Source organism: Orussus abietinus, unplaced genomic scaffold, assembly GCF_000612105.2.
Source record: "Orussus abietinus isolate OABI.00-Male unplaced genomic scaffold, Oabi_2.0 scaffold155, whole genome shotgun sequence".
NCBI lineage: Eukaryota > Metazoa > Arthropoda > Insecta > Hymenoptera > Orussidae > Orussus > Orussus abietinus.
The window spans coordinates 170,468-196,593 of NW_019394306.1; the positions used below are offsets into that span (position 1 = coordinate 170,468).

General features: G+C 46.1%; 1 protein-coding gene across 1 annotated transcript; it reads right to left on the reverse strand.

Moving 5' to 3' along the window:
- Positions 1-1,246: 1,246 nt before the first annotated feature.
- LOC105703884 (CREB-binding protein) lies at positions 1,247-20,910 on the reverse strand. Its single transcript, XM_012432635.2, has 25 exons — positions 19,975-20,910; positions 17,812-17,967; positions 15,657-15,865; positions 15,198-15,575; positions 14,685-14,973; positions 14,265-14,576; positions 13,859-14,182; positions 13,555-13,767; positions 13,115-13,475; positions 12,808-12,980; positions 10,873-12,722; positions 10,620-10,777; positions 9,012-9,092; positions 8,697-8,831; positions 8,136-8,612; positions 7,862-8,027; positions 7,316-7,492; positions 6,997-7,230; positions 6,685-6,915; positions 6,474-6,593; positions 6,082-6,383; positions 5,537-5,995; positions 5,114-5,444; positions 4,619-5,021; positions 1,247-3,374 (listed from the first exon to the last, which is right to left on the reverse strand). Exons 1-25 carry the CDS (start codon positions 20,054-20,056, stop codon positions 2,899-2,901), a joined length of 8,097 nt encoding a protein of 2,698 aa, XP_012288058.2. The 5' UTR covers positions 20,057-20,910; the 3' UTR covers positions 1,247-2,898.
- Positions 20,911-26,126: the final 5,216 nt, after the last annotated feature.

Consider the following 26,126-nt stretch of genomic DNA (forward strand, 5'->3'; position numbering starts at 1 on the left):
TAGACAATCTAAGGTAACGTACAAAATCTACGTTATTACGACAATTGCCATTGTTATTGGAACAGCGTGTATTCCGGTTTCAAAAAGCGTTTCCAAATTTGATCAAGGGCTTTCGTACGGATTAAAAGGTGCGTTCAAAAGAATCAACACGTAACGTAGTAATATTAACATATGTAAGTAATACGTCATGCTAAGTACGGCATCAAAGGTGAAGTAAGTTAAATGGAGATTTATACAAGCACACACCCTTATGGAATTTCGTCGCAACTAATCGTCTACCCAACAGACCTCAAAAAAACGGCTTCTTCGAGTAAAGACGGTCCTTCCTGCACCACGACACAAGTGACCGAGATGCGCATCAAAGAAGTCATTAAATGAATTAATTCACAGATCTATTCCGGGCGAAACGCTCAAACTAAGTTTGCGAAATACGTAGAATATCCTTTATCAGAAATCCCACTTCTCCGAACGCGACCCGCAAACGCTTTTCCCCTAAAGAAAAAGTTCCCATCTCCCCACGACCCTTGGAAAATTGCCACGTGGCGTAACCATAACCATCCATGACGAGTAGTTTCGAAAAATAAAACAACCTGGCAAGAAAGAAATTCCTTCTCCAATACAACATGCACTCGCATTAACAACCAAGCTCGACATCGTTCTACCACCTTGATCTCGGATGAGAGAGACCACGGAAACCAAGTAGCCTAAAGGAGACGATAAGTTGCCATAAGACGATCTAAGCGAGAACTATCGGTTATCAAAACGTGTACCAGAGCAAAATCGAAGTAGCAATGTCTAGTCAGTCTCATTTTCGGCCACAGCGACGTTACGCGGTCTCGATTCGATTCGAGTCGTCCTCCCTTTCCGGCGGCGCCATCGGGAGTCCTGGTAGTGAGGACCGCCGTCGACTGGCGGCGCTGGCGTCGAGTCGCGTCCGCGATCGCGGTCGCTTTCGCGAGGTAGGGATTTACCGGGCCAGCTTACTTACGTGCGGCCACCCTTAGGAGGCGATCTTTCCCGCGGCCACCCTTAGGAGCCGATCTTTCCCGCGGCCACCCTTAGGAGGCGATCTTTCCCGCGGCCACCCTTAGGAGCCGATATTTCCCGCGGTCACCCTTAGGAGCCGATCTTTCCCGCGGCCGTCCCGAGAGGCGCCGCGAATCCTGGCGCCCGTCGACTCGGCCGCGACCGATCTTCGGTGCTCTCCTGATCGCTTGAACACGGGTAGTCAAGAAAACGAGGGGAAAAAGAATTACATTTAGAGTTTACTATGGTACAGAGCACTGGCATAGTCACGTAGTCATAGTTACGAATTAGCGTCGTGCAACACGCGCGTGCGCCGTATATCCTCTCTCTCTCTCTCTCACTTCTCTCGCTTACTTTCTCACGAACGTTCCAAATATTACAATCATACCTCTATGCTCATCCTCGTAGCAGTAATAATGATCAATAAATTTATAATAGGCAGGTAAATTAATAATAATAATTATTATTATCATCATAATAATAGGTATAGTATGTACAGAGCGGTTACGGAAGGGCCCGTTGGAAGCTATGTCGTGCCATAGCTACACATTTTGATTCAACTGTACACGCGGGTCCTTCGATTCAAAAAACTCTTCAAAATTAACACGTCTTATAAATCCTCCCGTACTAGCAAATAGCAGCCTGTCGTGTGTCTAGGTTTGTATGTATGTATGTACGTACGTACGAGGGTGTACGGGGGTGTAGCGGGTGAATTTCTAATTTTTGGTTGCGACCCCACTTTCTTTTTTTCATTTCATTTCTCCTCCTGTCTGCCTCTCGCGTCAAGGGAATAATAATGGCCGAATCACGCACCACCGCAAAACGAGGGTGTGTCTCCTCCTCTCCGAGATTGCTCGGTGACCATCCTCGTCACCGACTTCCGAGTCCCGAGGGAGCCTAAGAGCGCGACCCTGACGGCCTCCGAATTCGATATCCTTAACAAATGGCCTTAAGTTAACGTCACTTAACTTTCGTCTAAATTCTCCTTTCATCCCTTACTTACAATTACAAGGTTGTCTCGGCTCTCCAACGTACCGACCCCTCTTTTCATACAGAGTTCTTTGTTTCGTTTACTATATATCTTTGCGTTTTCTCGATCACGGTGTAATAATAGTGGCAATAATAATTAACTGTATACTTGCTACGGTAGTATTTGAACTATTAATATTAATTAACGTTAAGTATACACAACACATTTGTACGATTTCACTCTTAGCCTGCGCGAGCAGCAGCGAGGCGGGTCGGGGGTCGCAGGGCCGAGGAAACGGGGGACAGGGGGGGGGGTCATTCGGTTTCTTTCGTGCGGACATCGCGAGCGTCCCCACCCGGCCCGACCCGGGGTGGGTCGGTGGGGCCCGGAGGGAGGAGAAGGCCCCGCGGCCGCAACGCCGGCTACCTTCCCGCCGCGCCGGTCCCGCGAGTGGCGCGGCGATCGCTCTCGCGCGACGCTGCGTGACGGACTTTCGAGCTACCCTAGGTTCGTTGGTATCCCAATATCTAGTGGCGCCGGGCGCGATCGACGCCGACCCCGCACTAAATCTCTGTTTCTCTCGTTCTCTCGCATTCACTCTGCTTTCCTCTTACGCTCGCTCACTCTCTCTCTTTCTCTCTCTCTCTCTCTCTTCGAAACTAGGAACGAAGAACGGATGGAAGCTTGTCTTTGCCTTGCCGCAGGCAGTCCGTGTACGCGAGCTCGAGGTCGAGCCCGACCCTGGGGCCGGGCCCCTCGCGGAGGCAGCGGCGGCGAGGCGGCGACGGCGCCGGTCCGGCAGGTAGGTGCCGACGGCGCTCGTCGGCCGTGGCCGAGTCACTTACGTTAACCGACGACGATGACGACGACGACGACGACGACGACGACGACACTAACAGTCACTACAACCCGTCGACGAACTTACAGAGCTGGTCCTGCGGCGTCATGGGCGTCACCTCGCTCGAGTCCGCGCCACTGGCGGGCGGCGGGGCGGGCGAGGGATGGTGGGGCATGGCGGGGGGGTGAGCCGAGGGCGCGCCTCCCGCGCCCCCTAGCTGCGAGAGCATCATCTCGCTGGGCCCGCCGAGCTCGTGGGCCGGCGAATGCGTCGGCGTCCCGTGGCCGGGGTGGTGGTGCGGCGAGGGCACCGGACCTGCCCGGGGCGACGGCACCGGCTGGTTCCGCGGAGACGGCACCGGCCGCGGCGACGGGTTCGGCTGGGGCGACCGGATCGGCGGAGGCGAGCGCACCGACTGCATCAGCTGCTGCTGCACCGAGATCCCCGGCGGACCCATCACTCCCTGCGGCGACGGCACCGGCGGCGGCGTCGGCTTCAGGCCCGGTTGACCGTACCCCTGCTCGCTGAATCCGCCGTAACCTGAGGATGGACCGATTGCCGTCAATTTCGGGGCCCGATACTCGCCGCGAAAATGGGTTGCGTTAGTCTAACTGGGAATCGTTCGCGCCGTAGTTATCGAATTTCGACGCCGTAGTTCTTATCAAATTTATACGCCGTAGTTCCTATCAAATTTATACCCCACGACGGTCACCGGTAACTGACCCGTGGACGTGTTTTAATGCGATACAATTTGCGTGACGTGAACGAAAAGTCTGTAAATTTCGTGGCCCGTGTCGTTGAACGCGTTGAGAACTATTGGCATTACCCCATTGCTTCGCTTTTTGATAACATTTTTTTTTTAATGGTCAATTGGATACAACAACGTAAGTGTAGGTACCACTGCAGCGGGTAGTTTAGTGAAAATAATGTTTAAGTAATAATGTGAAAAATCGCAAAGTTAATTACATGTGCTTTTTAAGCTTTTCGTTGCCCTAAACTTTCACGATTATTTCCTCCGAATAAGGTAGGAATTTGTAAAAATTACAGATTCTGTGTGAACAAGTTTCAGACTTGCGACGAACTAAATGTGTTCTTTGATTCGTGCAACTGTAAAATTCGTACACGACATTGCCGTACCTAAATAAGAATTAACCAAGTCAAAGTATTCCTATTTTTTCTCCCCAGGAATCACGCTCATATTTTACTGCGCACGAGTTCCTAGAAATTCGGTACAGCATTTAGTAAAGCGAAAATCACTCAAAGCGTTGGATGACTTTTCTGAGCCCTTCGATTTAAAATACCGACATTTAAGATCAAGGATTCCATGTTAATAATACCAAGCAGATGTACGGCGAAAAGAAATTGATAGCACCGTTGTTACTTTACTTCTGTACTCATCGTCATAACTTGCTTCCAGTTTCTTCAACTATTTTGATTATTCTAACCATAAATGACTGAATTTGAATCGTCACGTTTACTAAGGCCAACTTAATCTACAATAAGGATTTCAATAAACTATATAGTTACAAATCAACAGGAATATTATGCTCTATAAATTCATCTGTTTTAAATTCCATATTTGTTAAATAAATCATACATCAGTACTTCTCTGTTCACTCATAAACTTCAAATTATAAATTTTGTTTAAGTCGATTAGAATATTCAACATTTTTTAGACGAAGCTTTGCAAAATTAAATAATTCCTGCATTTAATAAATTTCTATTTCGATTCAATTGAACGTTCGAGTAAAGGCAGATCCGCAATGATTACATTTAAAACTTACCAAGGAGAGATGGCCTAATGGGCCTCTGCTGACCATAAGGTGGAGCTGGAGGTTGCGTAAAAGGTTGTTGCTGTTGCTGCTGCTGCTGCTGCTGCTGTTGTTGCTGTTGCTGCTGCTGCTGCTGCTGTTGCCGCTGCATGGCAAGCATTTGCTGTTTATACCATTGCTGCTGCTGGACGCTGGGTCCTTGACCCGCCTGCTGCTGCTGCTGTTGCTGCTGCTGCTGATTTAGCATCGCCTGTATTTGCATTCGACCCTGCTGCTGCTGTTGTTGCTGCTGCTGCTGTTGATGCTGCTGCTGCTGTTGTTGCTGCGACATCATGTGTTGCAAGCCAGGTTGTTGCTGTTGCGGTTGATTAGGACCCAGTGGACCGACGCCACCACCGTGTTGCCCAGTCTGTTGCTCAAGTGAATAAGGTTTGCTCAAGGGAAGTGTTTACAAAAATAATCCCCAACGAAAGCAACGGAAGGCAAAATTCTCAATATTATACATACCTGTCGCTGTTTAATAAACGCGGCCATCAACGGAGGATTGCTCTTGAGTATATGGAGTATTTGGTTTTGCTGCTCAGGAGTGTTTGGACTCCTGAGAGTCTGCATGAGTTGCTGCAAAGCATGCTTGTGTAACGTCGCGGCACCGCCTTGAGCCTGAGGGCCAACCTGACTGACAGGTCCACCAATAACACCCGGTTGACGCGGCATTTGGCCCCCCATCCCCATTCCTGGTTGGGTTTGATGCTGCTGCTGTTGTGGCTGTGGCATCAATTGTTGTGGCGTTTGCTGCCTAAGGCCAGTATTCTGCTGCATTATCGCGTTCGGTTGATACCTACGACACATTAGGGAGTCAGTACAGAGAACGCTAGACTTTAAAAATGTCTATTTAGAAGGTTCTCGAGAAATCATCGAGATGACCCTTACCTGGGCGTCCACTGCTCCATGGAAATGAGATGCGTACTACTGGGATTGGGCATCTGGACGGGCATTGGCCTTTGTATCTGCGGAGGAGGCATGACACCACCAGTCCCTACACCACCGCCAACACCTACGCCCACACCTACGCCGACTCCACCACCAGGCGTAACTTTACCGTAACCCACGTGGGGTGCCTGTTGCCTGGCGGCCTCCTCCTGGACTTGCTTCACGACCTGAAGTACGTGAGCGGGAGGTGTCTGAGTCCCAGGCTTAAGGCCGATACCAGGTTGGTGTGGGGTGCCTGGTTTGAGACCGAGGCCAGGTTGGTCGGTGGCTAGTCCACTGGCACTAACGCCCGGTTTCATAGCTACTCCTGGTGCCATGGCATTCGAAGCCGGTGGACCACCTTGTATCGCCCCCACCGGACCGCCAGTCGGCCTCATATTCATCACAGCCATTCGTCTCCTGAAAACAGAGAATATTTTACGGTTTACAGAATTCATATAAGGCTCCCACTTTTCGCAGCAATCAGGGAGGTTAACGCATTCTACCTCAGGAGTTGCGCTTGTTGCAATCGGTGCTGCAGTTGCTGCTGCTTGAATCTGCGCTTAATATTCGCGCAAAAAGGTACAAGACACTTGCCCTCCTGGCAGTGTTTCGCGTGGTAATAGCACAGGGCTATCAACTGCTTACAAATTGGACATACAACGTTGGTCTTTCTTTTACAGACATTCGTGTGCGTGACCACGCGTTTCATCCTCTGGCAGCTAGGCAGTCGACAGTTAGCATCTCTACATTGGCACGCATGTACCAACGACTGAATGCATCTCTGTATCGACAGTTTTCGCGCCTCCTGTTTGGACAAAGGCATAACAATAGTCACAATCATGTCATGAGGGTTTCAATATTATTTTAAGTTAGTTTATTAGCTCGACGTTCATACCTGAGGGTTGGCTTGTTTGGCATCGGCCGGCGATGAACCATCATCCAAGTCTAATCCAAGTTTCTCCATGTGATGAGGATGACCGTCTTTTTCTTTGCAATTTACACACAAGTCAAAATCCTAGAAACAGGCAATTGCAGAATTTACAATCGGAATAAACGTGTTGGTTAAATGGAGGTGCGTTTAGTTAAGAATAAAATCTGCAACTTACATCACAAACAGTACAATGATATCTCGTCTCCACTTGGCTTTTACAGTTATTACAACTGTAAACGAATTTATCTTGGCCCTGGTTGTGCAATTCGTACAACATTGACATGGAACTGAATTTCGCTCGCCTCAAAGAAGAAAACTCGTAATGCCTCTCTCTGGCCATTGTAAGAAAAGCGTCGCGGCCGTCCATGAGATCACAATTTATAGCAGGATCAGGATCTTGAATCGGCTAATAAAAAGAATAGTAATACAATGATACAATCCACCCAGGACAATTATCTCTATTTCAAATAAAAAAACGTATACATACTGCTAAGCTCGCTGCGCTTTGAGCACTGTGTAACCTGATGACAAAGAAAACCTCCTTATGCTTCTCCATAGTGGCAAAAATCTTAGCTGAAAGGTCATTGCCAGTTTGAGGTGTATTCGACTTTTTACTATTTTTGCGCTGATTCGCTTTAGACTTATTTGATTTTTTCGCTTTCTTTTGTCCCTTCTTCTTTCCATCAGGACCCGTCTCCGAATCTTCGGACAATGAGAATATCTAGAAAGAAAGAATTAAAAATTACGTAATTGCTCGATCAATTAAAGCCTCCGTCATACTTATCGAATTATAAACAGAAACTTACTGCATTAGCAGCAGCCGCAGCAGCTTCCGCTGCTTCGGCTTGCTTACGCTTCTCTTCCTCCTCTTGGTCAAGCTCTTTAATACTCTCTTCAAGTACATTAGGCCAAAAATCGCCTTCAAAATATGGCAAGTCTGCAGCTGAAGATAATTTATCTTCCATAGCTTGTTTCAAGATGTCCTGCAAAAATATGCGATATCAGTCAGGTAGTCATTATTTGACCAAAATATGTAATGAAACAAATTACAGTACGATAAATATAGATTATCAAAAATCGATAACTGGAATTAACATTAATCCAGGGGTTGTAACCCAATTAATCCTGTGTTCTGGTTTATATAATAAAATAAGAACACTAGCTTGTTTAGGTCTTACTTTAAGTCTCATCTGACACCCAAGAGCAATCATTCACTCCCAAGGAACACTGAGACTATTCGTGCGGACTTTCGAGAATAACAAAAAAAACCTTCGACCCGCACCACGATAGAACTGAGTAACAAAATACATAAGCTAGCAAATACTAGTACTCAGTCTAATAAACGTAACTACCTTGTAGTCGAGTACAATTCTCTCCACCATGCCTTTGTCCAGCATTTTCTTGTACCACTCTTGTAACCTCTTCGGTTTTGGAATTTTCTGTTCCTGGGGATGACAATGGAAAATATAGTCGTCCCCTTCCGATGGTGGACAAGCCCATATGTGAGCCATCGTGTACCTAGAAAAAAAAATATATAAAAATACACGCTCAATTAGCCGATTTTCGTAACGAACACCGGATTAGTAATTACTCGTGCTTTCAAAGCCGTAGGCACGCATGTCTTACCCAAGTTGTTTCGCATAATCCAGGTATCCCAGGAGAATCTCATGATAAACGGCAGTCCGAAATTGCCGTGGTCTGAAGAAGTGCACCGAATCGAGATAAGCGATGTAAACTCGCCTGGTATTCGGCGCCGTACAGTCGCTTCCGTACTCCTGCACGTGCATGCCGAAGAAGCACACGTCGGTACCGTCGACTTCCTCGAAGGCGAACAGTGCTTTCGCCCGATAGGGAAATTCACCGGGCATGTCGCCGTTTTCAACGAATCTACTCCGCATGCCAGGTTTCACTTCCACGACCTTGTCGCTAGAAGCTACCACCCTGATAGCGACTTCACCAGCGCCAGCCTCTTTCTTTTTCAGGAAATTATTTACGCGAGTCTCGATGTAAGTGCCCAGTTTCGTCATGGGTAGCCGTTTAGCGTTAAACTTATTTTCTTTACGTTTTTGGCATTTTTTCTTCAGGCAGTTATCACAGGTAAATCTGTGGGAAGGTCGACGATTTCATGTAAACAAACTTTCAAACTTTCTCTACACTGTTACACGTGGAGTTGACACTTTCACTCACCCTAGCGGAGAGATAGCTTCCATGTGGAGCACGCAGATTTGGTGGACCTTCCTACCGCAATCGGTACACACGACGAAAGGCTCCAATTCCAAATGATCGTTCTTCATCTCCTGGAATTGCTCCTTCTTAATGGCACTAAAAGCAAGGAGTTAGTTAAATCTAAGCTGTCGGTTCTACTGTTTACAAAATTCTCCTCGGGTGCAAAAACACCACATTTTGTTTGGGACATAAAATGATTTTGGCCCGACAATAGCAGAGCCTTAAATTATAATTAAAACTGATAGCGATAAAGGAGAAGTCAGTAAACCAACTTACGTTTGAGGCTGCGTTGGATCGTCTCCTAACGTCACGGTGTCACCGGGAATGTCGTTGAAACATTTCTGACAGAAGGTGTATCTGTCGGACACAAGACCATATGTCTTTAGACTAGTTTTTTTCAACAGCACATATACATCCGAATTTCATTAGCCAATTCGCCAATTTGTCACGCGTGTATAGTACGTGAGTCCAGTGCATCGTGTCCAATTTTTCATGTCCCAATGGATCGTGTTCCGCGTGTTGATCGGCCAATTATGAAAGTAGGATTTGTATTCATGCATTACATGTTTCGTTTTGTTTATTTCGTCAATCGATCGTTTCGCATCCGGTATTTTCAATCATTTCAAAGTAAGGGTCCATTGGAGCGATTTCATCGTTCGTTTTCGACGGACGTGTGACGTTCTCATTGCGACACACGTGTGATTTTTTATTTTTTTTTTTTGCCAATTGCCAGTATTATTTGCAATAAACGGTGTTTATTGAGTTTAAACGCCGAGTTTTCCAATATTAGTCGTCCAGTATCCGAGAATCAATTTTCATTTTATGGAGCAGTGGAGTTGAAAAGAAGCAAGAGGCACGGGCAACACAAGAAGCAAGCGGCAAACAAGGATTTGTGTGTGCATTATCCACGGTAGAGCGGAGAGAACATACAAAGAAGAGAACAGTACCATATGTTAGAAACAATTATTATCTAGGCATCTTTAAGAGAATGGCATTGCACATACCCGAGATTTAGGCCAAAAAACCGATTCAGTATAGTCATTATTAAGATATGTAATTAAATTATATAAACCGTTGACTCCCTTTTCAATATATTGATTTTTCATAGATTAATTTCCATACGTTTGTTCACAAAAATCAATTAACAACGCAGGAGCTGCATTTGGGAATTGAAGATAAAAACTAAACGGATCAATGGCCAAAATGAATAGTTCTTCGAGTATATGCATAGTTAGGTATACGCCTAGAATTTGTAAGATCTAGTAAAATAGTAAACTAAAAGTTTTATGGAATCCAACTATACAGGGTGGGGGAAAAAGTTCCCAAAACGTCCTCAAACGTTTTAAGATCAAACATTATACGGACACTTTTGAACCACCCTGTATTGAAAGAATAGAGTAACTGAACCACGAGACTTATTTCCATTGTGTGAAAAAGTGGCAATATTTCTTGTTGGATAGGGGACTGGCCTGAATCGACTGTAAAGTCAAATCAGGTTAATTAACCTTCCTATTAATATCGCGTAGTCAGGTACGAATTGCTGCCACAAAGATCAGCTCCGATAAAATGACTACGCCACGATTGTTTTACTGGTGGTTCAGTTATTGAAATCCATAATTTCTCCGTCCCAATTGAATTATTAATACCAATAAAGAATAATCCTTAAGAAAAACATACCGATTACTTTAGTCAGTCGCAGGCAGTAATTGATTATCGAATGAAATTAATAAAAAAAAAAAATACATATTTCATGTACCAGGACCTCACCGCGACTTATAGCATATGTAAACACTACAGTATAACCCCAAACATGCACTCTGTACTAATGTAGGAGAAATTATATTCTATAAAAGTTAGGAAAATGTAATTCATTAATAAACTGACCTATTCTGGTAAGAATAATACTTTGCATCTCTGGGAATCGTACATAATTGCTTCCCATAACAGCAGAGAACTTGAGGATTAAAGGTGTACTTTCTGCCACAACAGTATCCTAAAGCTTGCATAACAGGATCTATTTCCCGTTCGAAGACCTCGGACAGCTGTAAACCACAAATCACAACACGTCTCGTAAAATAGTTACAAAAACGGTATAAACTGCCGGTAGAATCGGAGATTTCTCGAAAAGTACCCTCACCTTAGTACAGCACTTGTAAACCTTTGACATCTTACGATTGTACAGCCAAGCATTGTCAAACATCATCCATACGTCGTCGACGTATTCCCATGGATCGCTATACTGACCCGTGTCCAGCTTTCTTTTAATCGTCGACAAATCCATCGGCTTCTTAATAATGTCAAAATAATCCGGAATCCCCAAAGTAAGGGGGTCAACGGGCTGTCTGAACGGTATGGATTCCGGGTCTTGTCTATAGAGTTTTTCCAACGTTGGCATAAGAGCTTGTCTCAACTCATCCGGCTTAAATAGGCACAGGCGTTTCTTGTCCGTCGTAGTTCCACTCGGCTGAATAGGCTCGGGGACCATAGGTTTGACATCCGAGGACGTGTCCTGGCTGGACGTGGGAGTAACGGGTTCCTCCTTGATGCAGGGCTCTTCTTTTACCGTCCCGTCCCCGGACTCCTCCATGGATTCCGTCTTAATCTCATTTTTAATGGCCACGTCGTTATTGACGCTCTTGCCTCCGTCCATGGTGTGACCATCGGAACAGTCTTCTTGTTTAATCTCCATCTTGATATTTTCCTCCTTGATAGATTCCAACTTCCCCTTGTTGTTATTGGTGGGTGGACTAGGCGAGTTATCACGGTCCAAGGCCGCAGTGATCGCAGCCATCTGCGAGGACATCGAAGAACTTCTGGGTGCGTTGAGTGCCGCTCTTTCCTGGGACGTCATGCCTTTCCCTAAGCTGGCTAGTCCCGCCGGTGAAGGGGTCGCCACAGGTCGCGGAGGAGTCTGATTGGCGGAGATAGTCTGATTGGGTGTCATCAGTGAAGGAACTAGAGGAGTATTCGGAGTGGATGTCGTGGATTGAGGTCCGTTCGTCGTCGGCGCCGTTCCCGGACTGGGACCACTCGCCGTTGGTAGAGGTATGGCCTGCGGCGTCGTTGCAGTGATACCGTTGTCGCTAGGAGTAGAAGCAGACAGAGGCCTACTCGTAGGGAATTGCTGATTTTGCTGCTGGCTGTTCTGCTGCTGCAATCCACTGAAAGGAGATGGCGCTTGAGGCATAACCGCCGAGGTAGCACTTTGGCTAGGAGTATTTGCAGATTGTTGAGAGGCCTGTTGCTGCTGTTGTTGCTGCTGCTGTTGCTGCTGGGCTGCCTGAGCTTGTGCTAGTCTCACCTTCATGATATCAGGGAATTGATGTTGAGTCTGTACAGGGGAGCTGTTCGGTACACCGGAGGTTCCGTTGGACGTTGGGAATTGACTAGTTGTCACTGATGTCGTTGTTGTCAAATTAGTTTGCGACATTTGTGGTTGTCCAAAAGGACTGAGACCAGGATTCGGTACCATGTTCGGATTGGACGTCGTCTGACCGTTCGGACTTGGTCCAGGTGGCCCGACTAACATTCCTTGTTGCTGTTGTTGTGCCTGCTGTTGTTGGGCTTGCTGCTGCTGTTGCTGCTGCTGAGCCTGTTGCTGTTGGGCTTGCTGTTGCGCCTGCTGTTGCTGAGCCTGCTGTTGCTGCTGTTGTTGCTGTATTTGCTGTTGCGTCTGCGGAACTTGTTGAGCCTGCTGCGGAGGTTGCTGCGGAGGTTGTGGCGGTTGTTGCGGCTGAGGTTGTTGTTGAGGAAACTGCAGCCTGCTATGCTGTATACCCATGTTTAAAGTTCCTAACTGGCCCATACTGGGTGAATGGCTTCTCAAAATAGGTGGAACTGTTCCAACAGGTCTTGACGGAGGAACGGTCGCACTTACACCGGGTGGAGCACAAGGCCTCAAACCAGGACCGTTTCCTCCTGGAGGTTGTGGCTGTTGTTGTTGCTGTGCTTGCACTTGTTGTTCTTTACGCTTTTGGCGCTTTTCGTCTGTTTAAATGAAACAAATATTGTATAATTCATATCGAATTAATAATACAGAATGCAAAATATTGTTTCTATTAGAATAACTCACCGAGTTCTTTTTGGATTTTATATATCTTTTCAGCTAACAAGTGGTAATACTCTGATCGCGAGTTAGCCATCTCATACATATCGCCCTCGACTTTTTTCGCATATGCTACCAAGTTATGCATCCTTTTGTCAAGCATGGCTTGTGGATCAGGCGTTGGGAATATTGATTGAACCCTAAAATAAAAGAAGCATGTACCCCTCGTGTTCCTCAGGCAATTTATTACTATAATTCATGGAACGCAAAATGTAATGTTGAAAATCCTACAAAGGATATATTTATGGTAAGCGAAAATAGAACATCGACTTACAGCTTATAAACAAGATGATTTCTGAGATCTGGCGTCACAGACTGATGCCAGTCTTTCGTTCCCTGAACAGGTGTTGCCGTCACTTGCCCGGGTTGTAGGCCTCCTGGGAATTGTAGAGTAGATAACCTATTTTCTCCCAAAATTCCGGGTTGACCAGAATCGTTGAGACCAAATAGTTGCTGCATACTGACTGACTGCTGAATATTCGCAGCAGCGGCTGCTGCAGCAGCAGTCGGACCAGTGGTTGGTGCAGTTTGATTACCGGCTCCGGCCACCGCACTTGGATCGGAGCTCAGTGGAAGAGACACATTTGGTGCAACTACTTGTTGACCAGCACCAACAACTGGTTGCGTAGGTCCAGCTGCAGAAGAGCACAACATTTGAGCGACTACTTATAAGATACGTTCTCGCCGAAGAGCACAAATTTTTCAAATACATACTTTGAGTCTGAGGTTGAGCCAATCGAACGTTTGCCATTGACCCTGGTGGTCCTTGCATTCCAGGTCCAGTCATTCTCACACCTCTACTTACTCCTTGTCCCGGTAATAAGCCAGGAGTAGTCGTTGGACATTGAATACCTAAGGCATCGTATGCTCTCCTCATGTCTGATGGACTTGGGTTAGGTTGATTGTTAGTTTGAGTTGCCGGCGCTGCTGGTAAGAGGGCAAAATTATCGGTAATTAAAGCTGGCAAAAACCGAACACGGAGTTCATCACGACTATAATGAAACCACATAAAATTTACCTCCAATAGCGTTTGCGGCTCTGTTCTTGTCGGCATGTTTCAGCGGCAAGCACACTGGGCAGTCACTCCGCGTACAGTGCCTCCAATGATTGATGATTTGTCTGGATGAACTACAGTGCGGTACCCCGCAATTTTTTCCTGCCTGACATGTCGTCATATGATGTAAAACGTTCTTGATAGTTTTGCAATGTGGCAGGGTACATTGCCGAACTTCGCCGTTCGTTTGATTTTTGCGTATCTGACATCTGTGTGCATGAAGGAGAAGGATGAGCTGCTGCTGGATCAGCTTTCGCTGTTCCGGATCTACCGTTGGCGGAGGAGCACCTAAAAACAAACGACATTACTTAATATGTACATACAACTATAAATTAAACTTAACCAAATCTTATCGTGTCATCCGTTATACCTGGCTGAGCACCGGTTCCAGGCATTTGACTTTGAGTCGCTTGTTGAGGTCCTGGTTGTCCTCCACTAGGTGCGCCGGACTGGGGTTGGGCAGGACTTGGTGCCGGTGTTTGCGCTTGTTGCGCCATTCCACCTTCCTGATTGCCGACTACGTTGGTAGATCCAATAGGTCCTGCCGATCCACCGAATCTATTAACCTGCATTGACGTCATGTTCGTTCCGACTCCTCTTGGCTGCGGCGACACTACACCAACAGGATTATTATTGCCAACGTTAACTCCGGGGCCTGGTCCTGGTCCACTGCCTGGAGAACCTAAGACGTATTTTTAAACCCGTCACAGAGTATACTCAAAGACCTTCGAGTATAAATTGTGGAAATTCCGGACAGTTGTCGACGAACTAACGAAAGCTGTTCACTTACCATATCCATAGGAACTAGAAGCACTCATTTGTCCCATGTTGGGCATATTCGCCATATTAGGAGGTGCTTGCATCCTTGGGCCCCACTGTCCAGGACCGACGATTCCAACTTGGTGAACTTGTTGGTGCGGGCTCTGACCACGTGTCGGTCCTACCATATGAGCCTGCTGCTGTTGCTGAATAGCGACCGCTGTCGCGTTAATCATTCCAGGACCATTTTGCGTCTGCGCGACCCCGTGCGGTCCGGTAGGATGGTGTATGCCTTGTGCATTTGGACCCATCATCGTAACCTAAAGTCAACACAATAAAAACTAAATTAAACTTTTCGCCTTTTGATTATCATATTACTAATTATGTACGACATTCATTCCTCGTTTCGTTACAACATAAATTCAATATACTGCAATTTTCGTTTTCAGAAGCCTTAAAATAAGTCGAACTCGGAGAACTTCGATAAAAGTCATTTAGCATACACCATTTGCGTAGGTAACACAGTATATAAAAATGAGCGTACCGTATTCAATGGTTGTTTGTTTAGACTATTGGCGACAATTAAACCACCCCCGGCCATGCCTCCCATATTATTGTTCCCTGTAGCGCTCCCAGTCATCACAAGGCCAGAATTCATTCCTCCTGGCATTGACATTGTAGGATTACTGCCGGCCATGCTCATAGACGATTGAAGCCCTCCCATAGAATTAGCGATTGACATTTGATTGTTTGCGAGAGAGCTGGCTATGCTGCTGGGTAGACTGCCAAGACTGACCACCATCTGAGAGTCGACCACTCCTTTCGAGACCGACACGTTAGGAGGTGACTGCAAGTTCGGACTCTTGCTGCCCAGAGAACCAGCCGCCATGACCAATGAATTTGCGACCAGGTTCTTGTTACCCTGTCCGAACACATAAAAAATACATTAAAAGACGTTTCTCACTCCGGGCACTAATGGCATGCTAAAATACTAGCTGCATACCTGCTGCTGAATGAGGTGGTGAGACAATTGCTGTTGCTGCTGCACGTGCTGCCGTAGCTCCGAGTCGAGAGCGCCGTTCTGTTGACCCGACCCTGGTCCCGTCCCCGACGGTTTGGCGCTCTCAGGTGCAGAGCCCCAAGACCCCGATGACAGTAAGTCGTCAGGAAGATCATTTTCAAGATCAAACATATCCGTGTTCGTAATGTAATCTAAGAACACATTGTAGAATTAGTTAAACCACTCTTAGTCGTGCGTTAAATATGATAAAGAGAGGATGAATTATATATATATTTTTTCTTTAAGTTGGTCGACATCTCTATACCGACATTCCTTCACGTATAAAAAATCAAATCAAAAAGGAATGCAAACAGTTTATCCTTTATCGTACACACTGAATAGGAGGTAACTCCTTTGCCGAGGAATAATTACCAGTGAAAAAGACGGCATTGTTAATGCGACACCCTTAACCCGAGAAGGATGGCACGTTCCTCGCAAAGACTAAACACCAAGAGGCAGAGCACTGGGTGCCTCTTACAAAGTGTTAGTACCTTTCGGTTAAAAGCGCCTTCGAGTTGCGTTATAAAAAAAATATGCCGATATTTCTCTCATCCCATTCGGCAAAAAGAGGGCATATTTCATCCTCACTCGGAAGTTACCTCGCGATGACACTTATAATAATGCATGATATACCAAAGATACCAGAAATACTGTTAGTACATTTATGAAGGTATGGGTAGTACCGTCACCGTAGCTACGATTCGAAACGTGTTTCATTTTCCTTTCCTACTATTAATGGCTACCATTGTACAGTATCGCTGTAGCGTTCAAACTACCCGCACCAATTTTCTTGTATACAAACTCGCGTGGGCAAAATCTCAATTTTCAAAAAGTTTAACCTTTTTGGCGAACTTCCATGACCGACCATGTATCGACCGATACAGAAGAGGGGTAGATATGCGGAGTAAAACAAATACAAAAAGGTCCTACTGGTGACACTATGTAAATATATTATATANAAATAAGACATGAGACATACACCGCATGAGCAAAACTTAACGGAGCTTACATCTACTATTGTGTAAAAAAAGAAGGAAAAAAAAAAGAAAAAACATCTCACAATAAACTCGTGCTTAACTACAGAAGCAGCAAAAGCTACTGACGGCAAACCGGATAGAATATCATGCTCAGAAGATCAAGAATAAATGTATCCCGCAAGATTTTCAACTAAGGGTGAATTACATAAAAAAAACCGAGCGTTAACGTCCGTTTGCGCAGGACCGAAAAATCAGAGAATCGGCAAGAACAAAAAGGTTCTCCGTAACGACGGATATAGATTAAGGTCTGCGCAATTAAAATTCGACAGTCCTCTAAGGACCTCTTAAACTGTGGATAATAATTACACTAAACATCCGCAGATTTTTTCGCGGATAACCCTGTCTCTTGGCTGCCCACATCCGAGGGTTCCTACGCCCCTTCCCTCAAAGTCACGAATTATCCGTCGAACTCTAGACCAAGCCTTTTAGTTAACGATTCCGTGTTATTAATACCATAATTACATACCGATATCTCCTCGACACAGGCGAGTCTCACGGTGGGACCCAAACATGCGATTCCCCCTGGTTACTCTCTCCCTGCATGTAAACCGTCAGAGCTCGGTGCATGTGTGTCGCATGTCTGTTATTTAGTACAAAAGTGGGCATCTTTTCCTACTAGCCGGAAACTAAGCAGGAATCAACATCACGGAGGGTTCTCATTGTAACATCAAGTTTGGACGCCAACTTTTACTTATGGCCGGTTAAATTCCCGCTTCGCGAAAGGCGCCGCGATACGGACCGAGGGAGAAAAACGAATCGCCCGAACTCCACGAGTAGGAGTAATTTTTTCTTTTCTTTTTTTTTTTCCCCCTTAATTTTTCTCCTCACCCGGCGACGTTCTGGATAGTCGAGACTCTGGGAAAATCGCGCGAGGGGAACCGAGGAGAACGGGAAAAAAAAAAATATATAAAACGCAAGAAAGGACGAGGTGATTCCCTGCATTTTCGGCGGCAAAAACCGACGGCTCGGAAATCGATGAATGATGGACGGACGGGCGAACGGATCTTTGGCAGTGCTCGAATGTCGAATTCTTTTGCATTTCTGCTTTTGATAATATTTACTTTTTTTCTGGGCGGTATGGTTGTTCCAGTGTGGCTGCAGCTGATGCTGTTGCAGATGTAGCTGTTGTGGCGGGCCTTGCATTTGTTGTACGTTACCACTGCCACCTCCCCCGTAGTTTGTATAAGCATGGTGCATCATTAGAGGCGCCATACCCACTACATATATCACAGTTCATGATTTAAGATTGCGGAAGGACTTCCTAGGTTTCTCTCAGAATGTAGCAGCTAAGTTGCAGAAACGGCCCCTCCGAAAGCTAACAAACAACCTCCGTGTAATGTGTAATTATTCGCTGTCTCAGGTTGATCTATTTCTTTTTCCTTTTCCCTATATCATTTTCCGTTCGCGCGGTGTCTTTCCTTTTTGGTCCCAGAACCTAGTCTCTAATAAATACCCAAACTAGCCCGAATCGCGGTTTTGTTTTCTAGTCCTGTGGCTTTTCAACCTACGCCATACTAAAGCCTGAGATTCCTTCTGCATTGGGCAAAATTTGCATTACGTTTAGAAATTACGCTTTTACTTAGGTACACTCTCCAATGTGTTACGGTTACTCATGCTATCGACCGTTTTTTAATTACCTGCCCACCGCAACTACTAGTCGGCTTATGTAAAAAACAAAAAGGAAGACGGAAAGAACCAAACAAACAAACAAATGGCGTAAAGGAAAACGTATGCAAGGAAAGCAGTTTTTGTTTCTGCAACTTGGTTGCACTCTGATGTAAGCTACATTGTAAACCAGCGAACGATCAAACCAAAAGGAACGAAGATGCATCTCTATCCGTACTTGAGAACGTATACCTAGATTCTTGCAAGAGTTTGACGAAGCTTTCGCAACCAAAGGGATACAGTCGAATGAAATGCACTGGGGGACGTAATAATACAAAAACTTATCGATGCTTAGCACATGCGATCAAAATGGTTCTCTCATATCTATGAAACATTCATGCATCCGGCGTGCGTTGCAAATGTTAAAACTACAGAGAGAATGATAGAGAATGTATGATATATAATGTATAAGAAAAAAAAATATATATGTATATTAAAGGGGAGAAGAAACATGCAAGTAAAGAACAGTGGAATGTATCTACAGAACGAATGGTCAGTCTTGAAAGACCAAAATTACATATTCCAAAGCATGATTCGCTTGGGTGATTTCGAACCTCCGAGCAAGTTATTTACCTGAAACGACAAGAAATTCTGATCAACTGACTCGTCAATGGAGAGACGTAAAAACATCATTTAAGTAAGTTTGAAGTAACGTTAAGAAACTATGACATACGAGAGATCGCCGTACTCGGATGACCCATGTAAGCAATTTTAGCTTTCATGAAAAGTTCACAATATAAAGTATGATCTAACCTATGAATCGACAAAGTGCATTACGCATATTCGATGTTGATTTTGGGAAGTAGCGACACGCGCAACAAATCCTAGAAGACGAAATAACAATAGCCCGATTAGTTTTTTGAAGCACAGTATTTGGTAACGCTTCATAATTCATTTTCACACACTTTGCATATCTTTAACACGTCGTCTCTACTTTGATAAGTAACAGTGAGGTTAATTACGTTAACGGACGTATCAAAATAAAAAACATTCATACATTTTATATCCTCACAACTCCGAGGGAAATGTACATTTTAACGCTTTTCAACCTAAGCACGTCAAAATCTAAGAAACTTTCTATCATACAAATCTTTGGATCTATTTTGACGAGGCTAAACGACATCCGTTAGAATAAACCACGACAAGATACAATAATTTCTGAAAATAGGCATCGAACGTGCCATAAGCTATCTCTAATAACGGACGATCGAAGCTTTCGAGTATTCGAAAGACATTCAAAGCGATGCACGCAAGAGGCACGAACCGACTGGAGCACGATCGCATGAAACTTAGAGAAACGATCGATCCACCAAAGAGTAACCGCACAGGTGGAAAGAAGTCGAAGCAAGGTACAATTTGGAGGGCTTCCCGCCGTCCTCGAAGGCAGAAGACGGAACAGCCGACGCTCGGAAGGCCTCTCCGATGGAAGAAGGGAGGCTGGACGACGACTTTGGAGGTGAAACTGCTCGGAGGCTCGCATCAACGAAACGGGCAGAGAAACACGGCTCGGACGACTCCGGGGCAGCGCTGAAGGGGCCCGAGCTCCCGGGCGAACTTACCCGAGGAGTCCGAGGGCCCCTGGAAGGGGTCGGCGAGCTTGGGCCGCTTGCTCGGCGGGCCGTCCACCAGGTGGTCGGCCATGGCTCCTGGGGCTGGCTCCTCTCCCCGAGGTGTCCCCTGGTCTCTGCGTGGAGAGCGGGCGCTCAGCCTTGTGCGCGCCTTCCTCGAGCGCTCAGAGCGGTCCCGGCTCGACGGCGGGGCGATAGCTTACGGATTTCGAATTGGGGTCCGCGTAGTCGGGCATAATAACAATAAGGAGAGACTTGGCGCGTGGAGCGTCCCCGAGCACGCTTCGGGCCGCGATCAACCATCGGGCATCGTCGGGGTAGGACCCCGCGCTCGGCGAGCCCGCGGGGGCCCGCGCGGGTACGACGTAGGGCGCACGGTTCCGCACGGCTCCGCACGGCACGACACGACACGACACGACACAGGGCTCGGCGCTTGTCAGGTCCCCGCTCGGGCGGACGGGCCAGGAGGCGGGCTCGCGTGCGCGCGCGGCCGACCCGGTCTCCGGATATCGGCCCGGGGCCCGCACCGGGTCCCGCACCAGGTCCCGCACCAGTTCTCGCCCCGGGTACCGCGGCGCGAGGACCCACCGTCGACACGGACACGGAGGGACACGCGACGAGCCGCGGCGCCGCTCCGTCAAAACCCCGAGGTGACGGACTGGCTGCGCGCACGGCGCTACCTCGCGGCGACGGTATCGCTCGAGAGGCTCGCTGGCACCATCTTCCTCCTTCTCGAGTTGGCTGCCACTCGCGGAGACGGCCGCGCGAAATGACCGCGCGCGAGGACGGCCCGCCTTCCCCGCACCAAAGTGCAGAGGCGGACGCGAGGCCGCGAACGCGATCGAATCAACCGGGCTCAGGCCGAGCACCGCGCGCCACAGAAATTCGCGAAGGAAGCGATCGCGCGAAGGTTCCGCACCGCACGAGTATCGGCTCACGTAAAATGGCGGCTGCTGTTGATGAGAAGTTTTTATACGCTTGTCAGAAAATGTCCGACTGGCTCGAGACGGCGCCCGTCGCTCCAGCCCGGCCTCCCCATTGGTCGGCCGAGTCACGTGACCCCGCCGCGGGCTCCGATTGGCCGGCGCGCCGTGAGCCACCAACGCCGTGGCTACGGTCACGCCGCCGGCCTTGCAGCGCCGTGGCGACCCCCCGCTCCTCGACCCGCCGCCGTCGCTCGGTCGCTGCCGTACAAACTTGCTGCCGCATTACCAGCATTGCCGGCGCGCGGCCACGTCCGGGCGCGTCGACCCGCACGGCGCCGTCCCCGACGATCTCCGGCTCGCGACTGCGTCTTCCTCGGGGAGTGCGACTCGTTCGTTCCGTGACGCGCGCTCCCGCAGCCCTTAGGATCTCCCGGCGCCTTGCCTCTCTCTGCTCGGAATTAAAACCGCAACGATGACGCTCTCTCGGGGCGTTGGGATCCTCCGGACGCCCGGACGTGAAAAAGTTCCAGTGCCGCCGAAACGTAGGGTCGACGCTATCGATCACGAAATCGGATGATTCCGTTACTTTCCCCTACCTTGTATCGACGCCACGAGTCCTGGCTGCTCCCCGACTCGACCGTGGGTCGTCTCTCGGATCTCGCGGAAAAGTGTCGCGGAGTCGGTTTGACCGCTACTCGTAAAATTACATTTCAAAGAAAAGTGATAGAGCAGTCACCCCGAAGCGGTGCAGAGCTCTTTGGCGAAACAAACGTCGCCCCGACGTTCGGGACACGCATCGCGGAACGTATCCCGCTACAAAGTAGCGCGGTCGGTAGATAAACGCGGTCGCGCGTGGCAACAAAACGCCTTGCCAATCCGCGTCTCGCCGAAGGCGGCAAGGTGAGCAGTGCCGTACCTACGTCCGTATACGTATTATATTTTCTCAATGATTTGTCTTTAACGAGAGTTCGGAAGTTTTGAACTCCCGTAAAGGGTGTTATTTCGTAGTCTTTCAAGAATTTTTAGATCGAAAGTAGCGAAGAAATTTTATTATTTCTGCAAACGTTGCCTAATTTTTATCGGTATTGTATTTTCTCAAAGATTTGTCTTTTACGAGAGTTCGAACGTTTTGAACTCCCGTAAAGGGCGTTATTTCGTAGTCTTTCAAGAATTTTTAGATCTAAAGTAGCGAAGGACTTTTCTTATTTCTACAAACGCAACTTGATTTTTATCTGCATTGTATTTTATTATATTGTATTTTCTCAAAGATTTGTCTTTAACGAGAGTTCAAACGTTTTGAACTCCCGTAAAGAGTGTTATTTCGTAGTCTTACAAGAATTTTTAGATCGAAAGTAGCGAAGAACTTTTCTTATTTCTACAAATGCTGCTTGATTTTTATCAGTTGCATTGAATTTTCTGAATTTTTTTAGGTAGTCTGATAATACCTTGAGATTACTCGCAAAAGTAAATGCCGCATTAACCTCTTATTAAATGGATATATTATTGCATAACATCTTGAGAAACACTCGGTAATAGAGATTACATGATTTGTACAATAAGAGTTTTTTTTTTTTTTTGAGCGAACGATCGTTTTTTATGCGATGGTTAACCATGCTCCAGTGATCGTGTACATAGTTGATTACATCACTGGAAATTATCTTTAGTTATTTCTTATGTCGGTCGAACATGCCTCCTATCGAAATCATGGAACGAATATGTTAATTTTATTCTTTATGAAATGGAAGGACAGATAATTCGACAAATTGCCGAAAACTTGAAGAAAAAAATGAACATTTCACTGGTTTCTTTAACACACCCTAAATATTTATCAATAATGATCAACCTTCAAAGAAACAGCATCTACTTCAGTCGACAAATTATACACTGGTATTCTCAGGAAGAACTAATTAAAAAACAATATATCTAATCCAGAAATTACATATTTAACCCTCCTGCACTGTGACGTAAGTGAACGTTTACATAAATGTACAGTGTTGAGTTTGCCTAAAATCGAGGGGTTATTCATTCAGGATATCATTGATGTTAATGCGAGAAATCACGTGAAAATCCGCTGAAATCGCTGTAAATCACCAAAACATTGTCACGTTTTTAAAGCCGAATGTTCCTTGTTATCGAATCAAATTGTTTTATCGCTTGAAATCAAAGGTAATCGGTTCATAAAGAAGGAAATCGTTTCCAGTTTTTCGAATGAATAACCCTTCGCCTAAAAAGTATTTATATATCGAGGGGTCATTCCTTTAGGAAATCATGGATTTTAATGCGAGAAATCACGTGAAAATCCGCTGAAATCGCTGTAAATCACCAAAACATTGTCACGTTTTTAAAGCCGAATGTTCCTTGTTATCAAATCGCATTGTTTTATCGCTTGAAATCAAAGGTAATCGGTTCATAAAAAAGGTCATAGTTTCCACAGATTTTCGAATGAATATCCCTTCGCGTAAAAAGCATATATATATATATCGAAGGGTCATTCCTTCAGGAAATCATGGATTTTAATGCGGGAAATCACGTGAAAATCAGCTGGAAATCGCAAGCAAAAATCGCTGGAAATCACCGAAACTTTGTCACAGTTTAATCGCCGATCGTTCCTCGTTACCTAATCATATCGTTATTTATCGTATGAAATCAAAGGCAATCGATTCTTAACGAGGGAAATCGTTTTCACTAATTTCCAAGTAAATGGTCCCTCGGTGTAAATACATATCGCGCAACGTTTAATGTGTAACACATTAAACTAATAAACAGAAACAGATATTAAGTCTCGGCATTCGAGTACATTTCATGCTCTCGGAAGGTAGCCGCGTCTACGTTAATGAATGCTACGCTAATGAATCACGTTTGATGTAACGCGTTAAATTAATAAACAGAAACAGATATTAAGTCTCGGCATTCGAGTACATTTCATGCTCTCGGAAGGTAGCCGCGTCTACGTTAGCCTGAATTTCGTTCCACCTACGTTCGGACGAAGTGCCGAGAGGAATCCCGCGAATTGGCAAAAAAGTATGGGGATTTATCCCGAGTTCGAAAGACTGGCCGGGTTTCCGCGCTTCCGGAGCAGCGGACGCACTTGCCCGGCTACGCGCCTGCAAGTGGGCCGGCGCGGTTGGACAAAGTAAGCGCGGGCAAAGCGAGGCGCGCATGCACGCGTGCTTTGATCGCGAGCGCGCGACTAACCGAGAGCGGAGTTTCGCCAGGCGAGGTGCACCGCGCGCGCCGGTGGGGCGAGTCGCGTGCGAGGGACCCGGCCCCGTAGCGAAGGGGCTCAGACAAAGGGACCCCCGCGCTCGATCGCCGATTTCCGCGAGCGGCCTGGCGCCGCCGCGGCAGAGATGGGCAAGGTCGCGGCCGGGCGTCACCGAGCCGAGTGTCGGCTCCTATTGTCCGCGGACGCGAGTCGCGTGAACATCTCGAGCTTGGCAAACCGAGTGGACGTCGCACATCTCGCGGGTTAAGGTGAGGTTAAATCTCCTCCAAATCAGTCGATTTGAATACAACACTTTTTTTTAAGGGTATTACACCAAACTGTCCGCGGGTTAAGGCGAAGTTAAATCCTCTTCAAATCAGTCGATTATAATACAACACTTTTTTTTAAGGGTATTAGACCAAACTGTCCGCGGGTTAAGGTGAAGTTAAACCCCCTTCAAATCAGTCCATTCGAATACAACACTTTTTTTTAAGGGTATTAGACCAAACTGTCCGCGGGTTAAGGTGAAGTTAAACCCCCTTCAAATCAGTCGATTCGAATACAACACTTTTTTTTTAAGGGTATTAGTCCAAACTGTCCGCGGGTTAAGGTGAAGTTAAACCCCCTTCAAATCAGTCGATTGGAATACAACACTTTTTTTTAAGGGCATTAGACCAAACTGTCCGCGGGTTAAGGTGAAGTTAAATCCTCTTCAAATCAGTCGATTATAATACAACACTTTTTTTTAAGGGTATTACACCAAACTGTCCGAAAGTTTTACACATCACTCCTGATCATCTAAGAATTGTCCTGACGCATTCAAAATTTGGATTTTTGAAAAAGATTGTTTAACTGAGCCTAGACCAGAACCAAAATGGCGTCGAGCTCTCATATTTCGATTAATATATAATTATCGAAGACTCTGATATGAGAATCGAAAGGGTCAGGACAATTTTACGACAATTTGGAACACTCTGGTAATCGAGAAACTCGCATTTGAAGGAAATTTCGATTAACATATAATTATCGAAGGCTCTGATATGAGAATCGAAAGGGTCAGGACAATTTTACGACAATTTAGAACACTCTGGTAATCGATAAACTCGCATTTGAACGGGATAAAGGCAAAAATAGTGTCTTATGCGCTTCTATGCTAAAATGATGGGAATACGAGGTCTTATATTGATTACGAATCTTGCGACTTCAAATAGCCGTTATCAGCCGTTATAAACAAACGTCAAATGCACATATATGCATACATTTGAAATATCCAAGACTGATTTCGAATGTGCGCGGATTTCTGTATGCGTAAAGCGCATTCCTCTTAATAGCCAATGAGAATCTCTCTTAGAGGTAAATAGGTGGAATCTCATTGGCTATTGATGATATCGCTTATGCGCTTTGCACGTTTAGTTTAGGGTAATATACTTCCTGTCCGCGTAGAAAACTCGGGACGTATAATACGTTGTGATATACGTGTAGAAAACCACGTATGCATTCACCACGTGGTGCATTCAGAGGAGACAACTGTTGAGTGATCGGTCACCGCTCATCTGGTGAATGGGTACGTTTACTCAACATGTTTACTGATCGGACCATTCTGATCGGGATGTTCAGCAGAAAATCCCAACATGTTCCCAACTCATCGGTAACCGGTTTTCCCTCTGAATGCACCCTTTACTAGAGTACGAAAATTCTCGGTAACATTAAATTGGAGAAGGTAACTGTGAAACATACCGTAAGTTACCGGGAACATTGAGAATTTAAGAGAACGTTAATTTTGTTATTTATACTTTAGGTTTCTTCGTTTGAATAACTTTCTTTTTTTTTTTCAATCAACTTCGAAGTTCAAGCTAAAGAGTAATAATTACTATTAGAAAATATTGATTATAGGGTCGTATTCACCTCCAGCTAAAAATATTCACGTATCTACAACTTCACGGAAAATTCCATGCGATTTGTTTCAAACTAACTGACATTTCATTCTGCGATGGAGCGAATGGGAGGTTTTG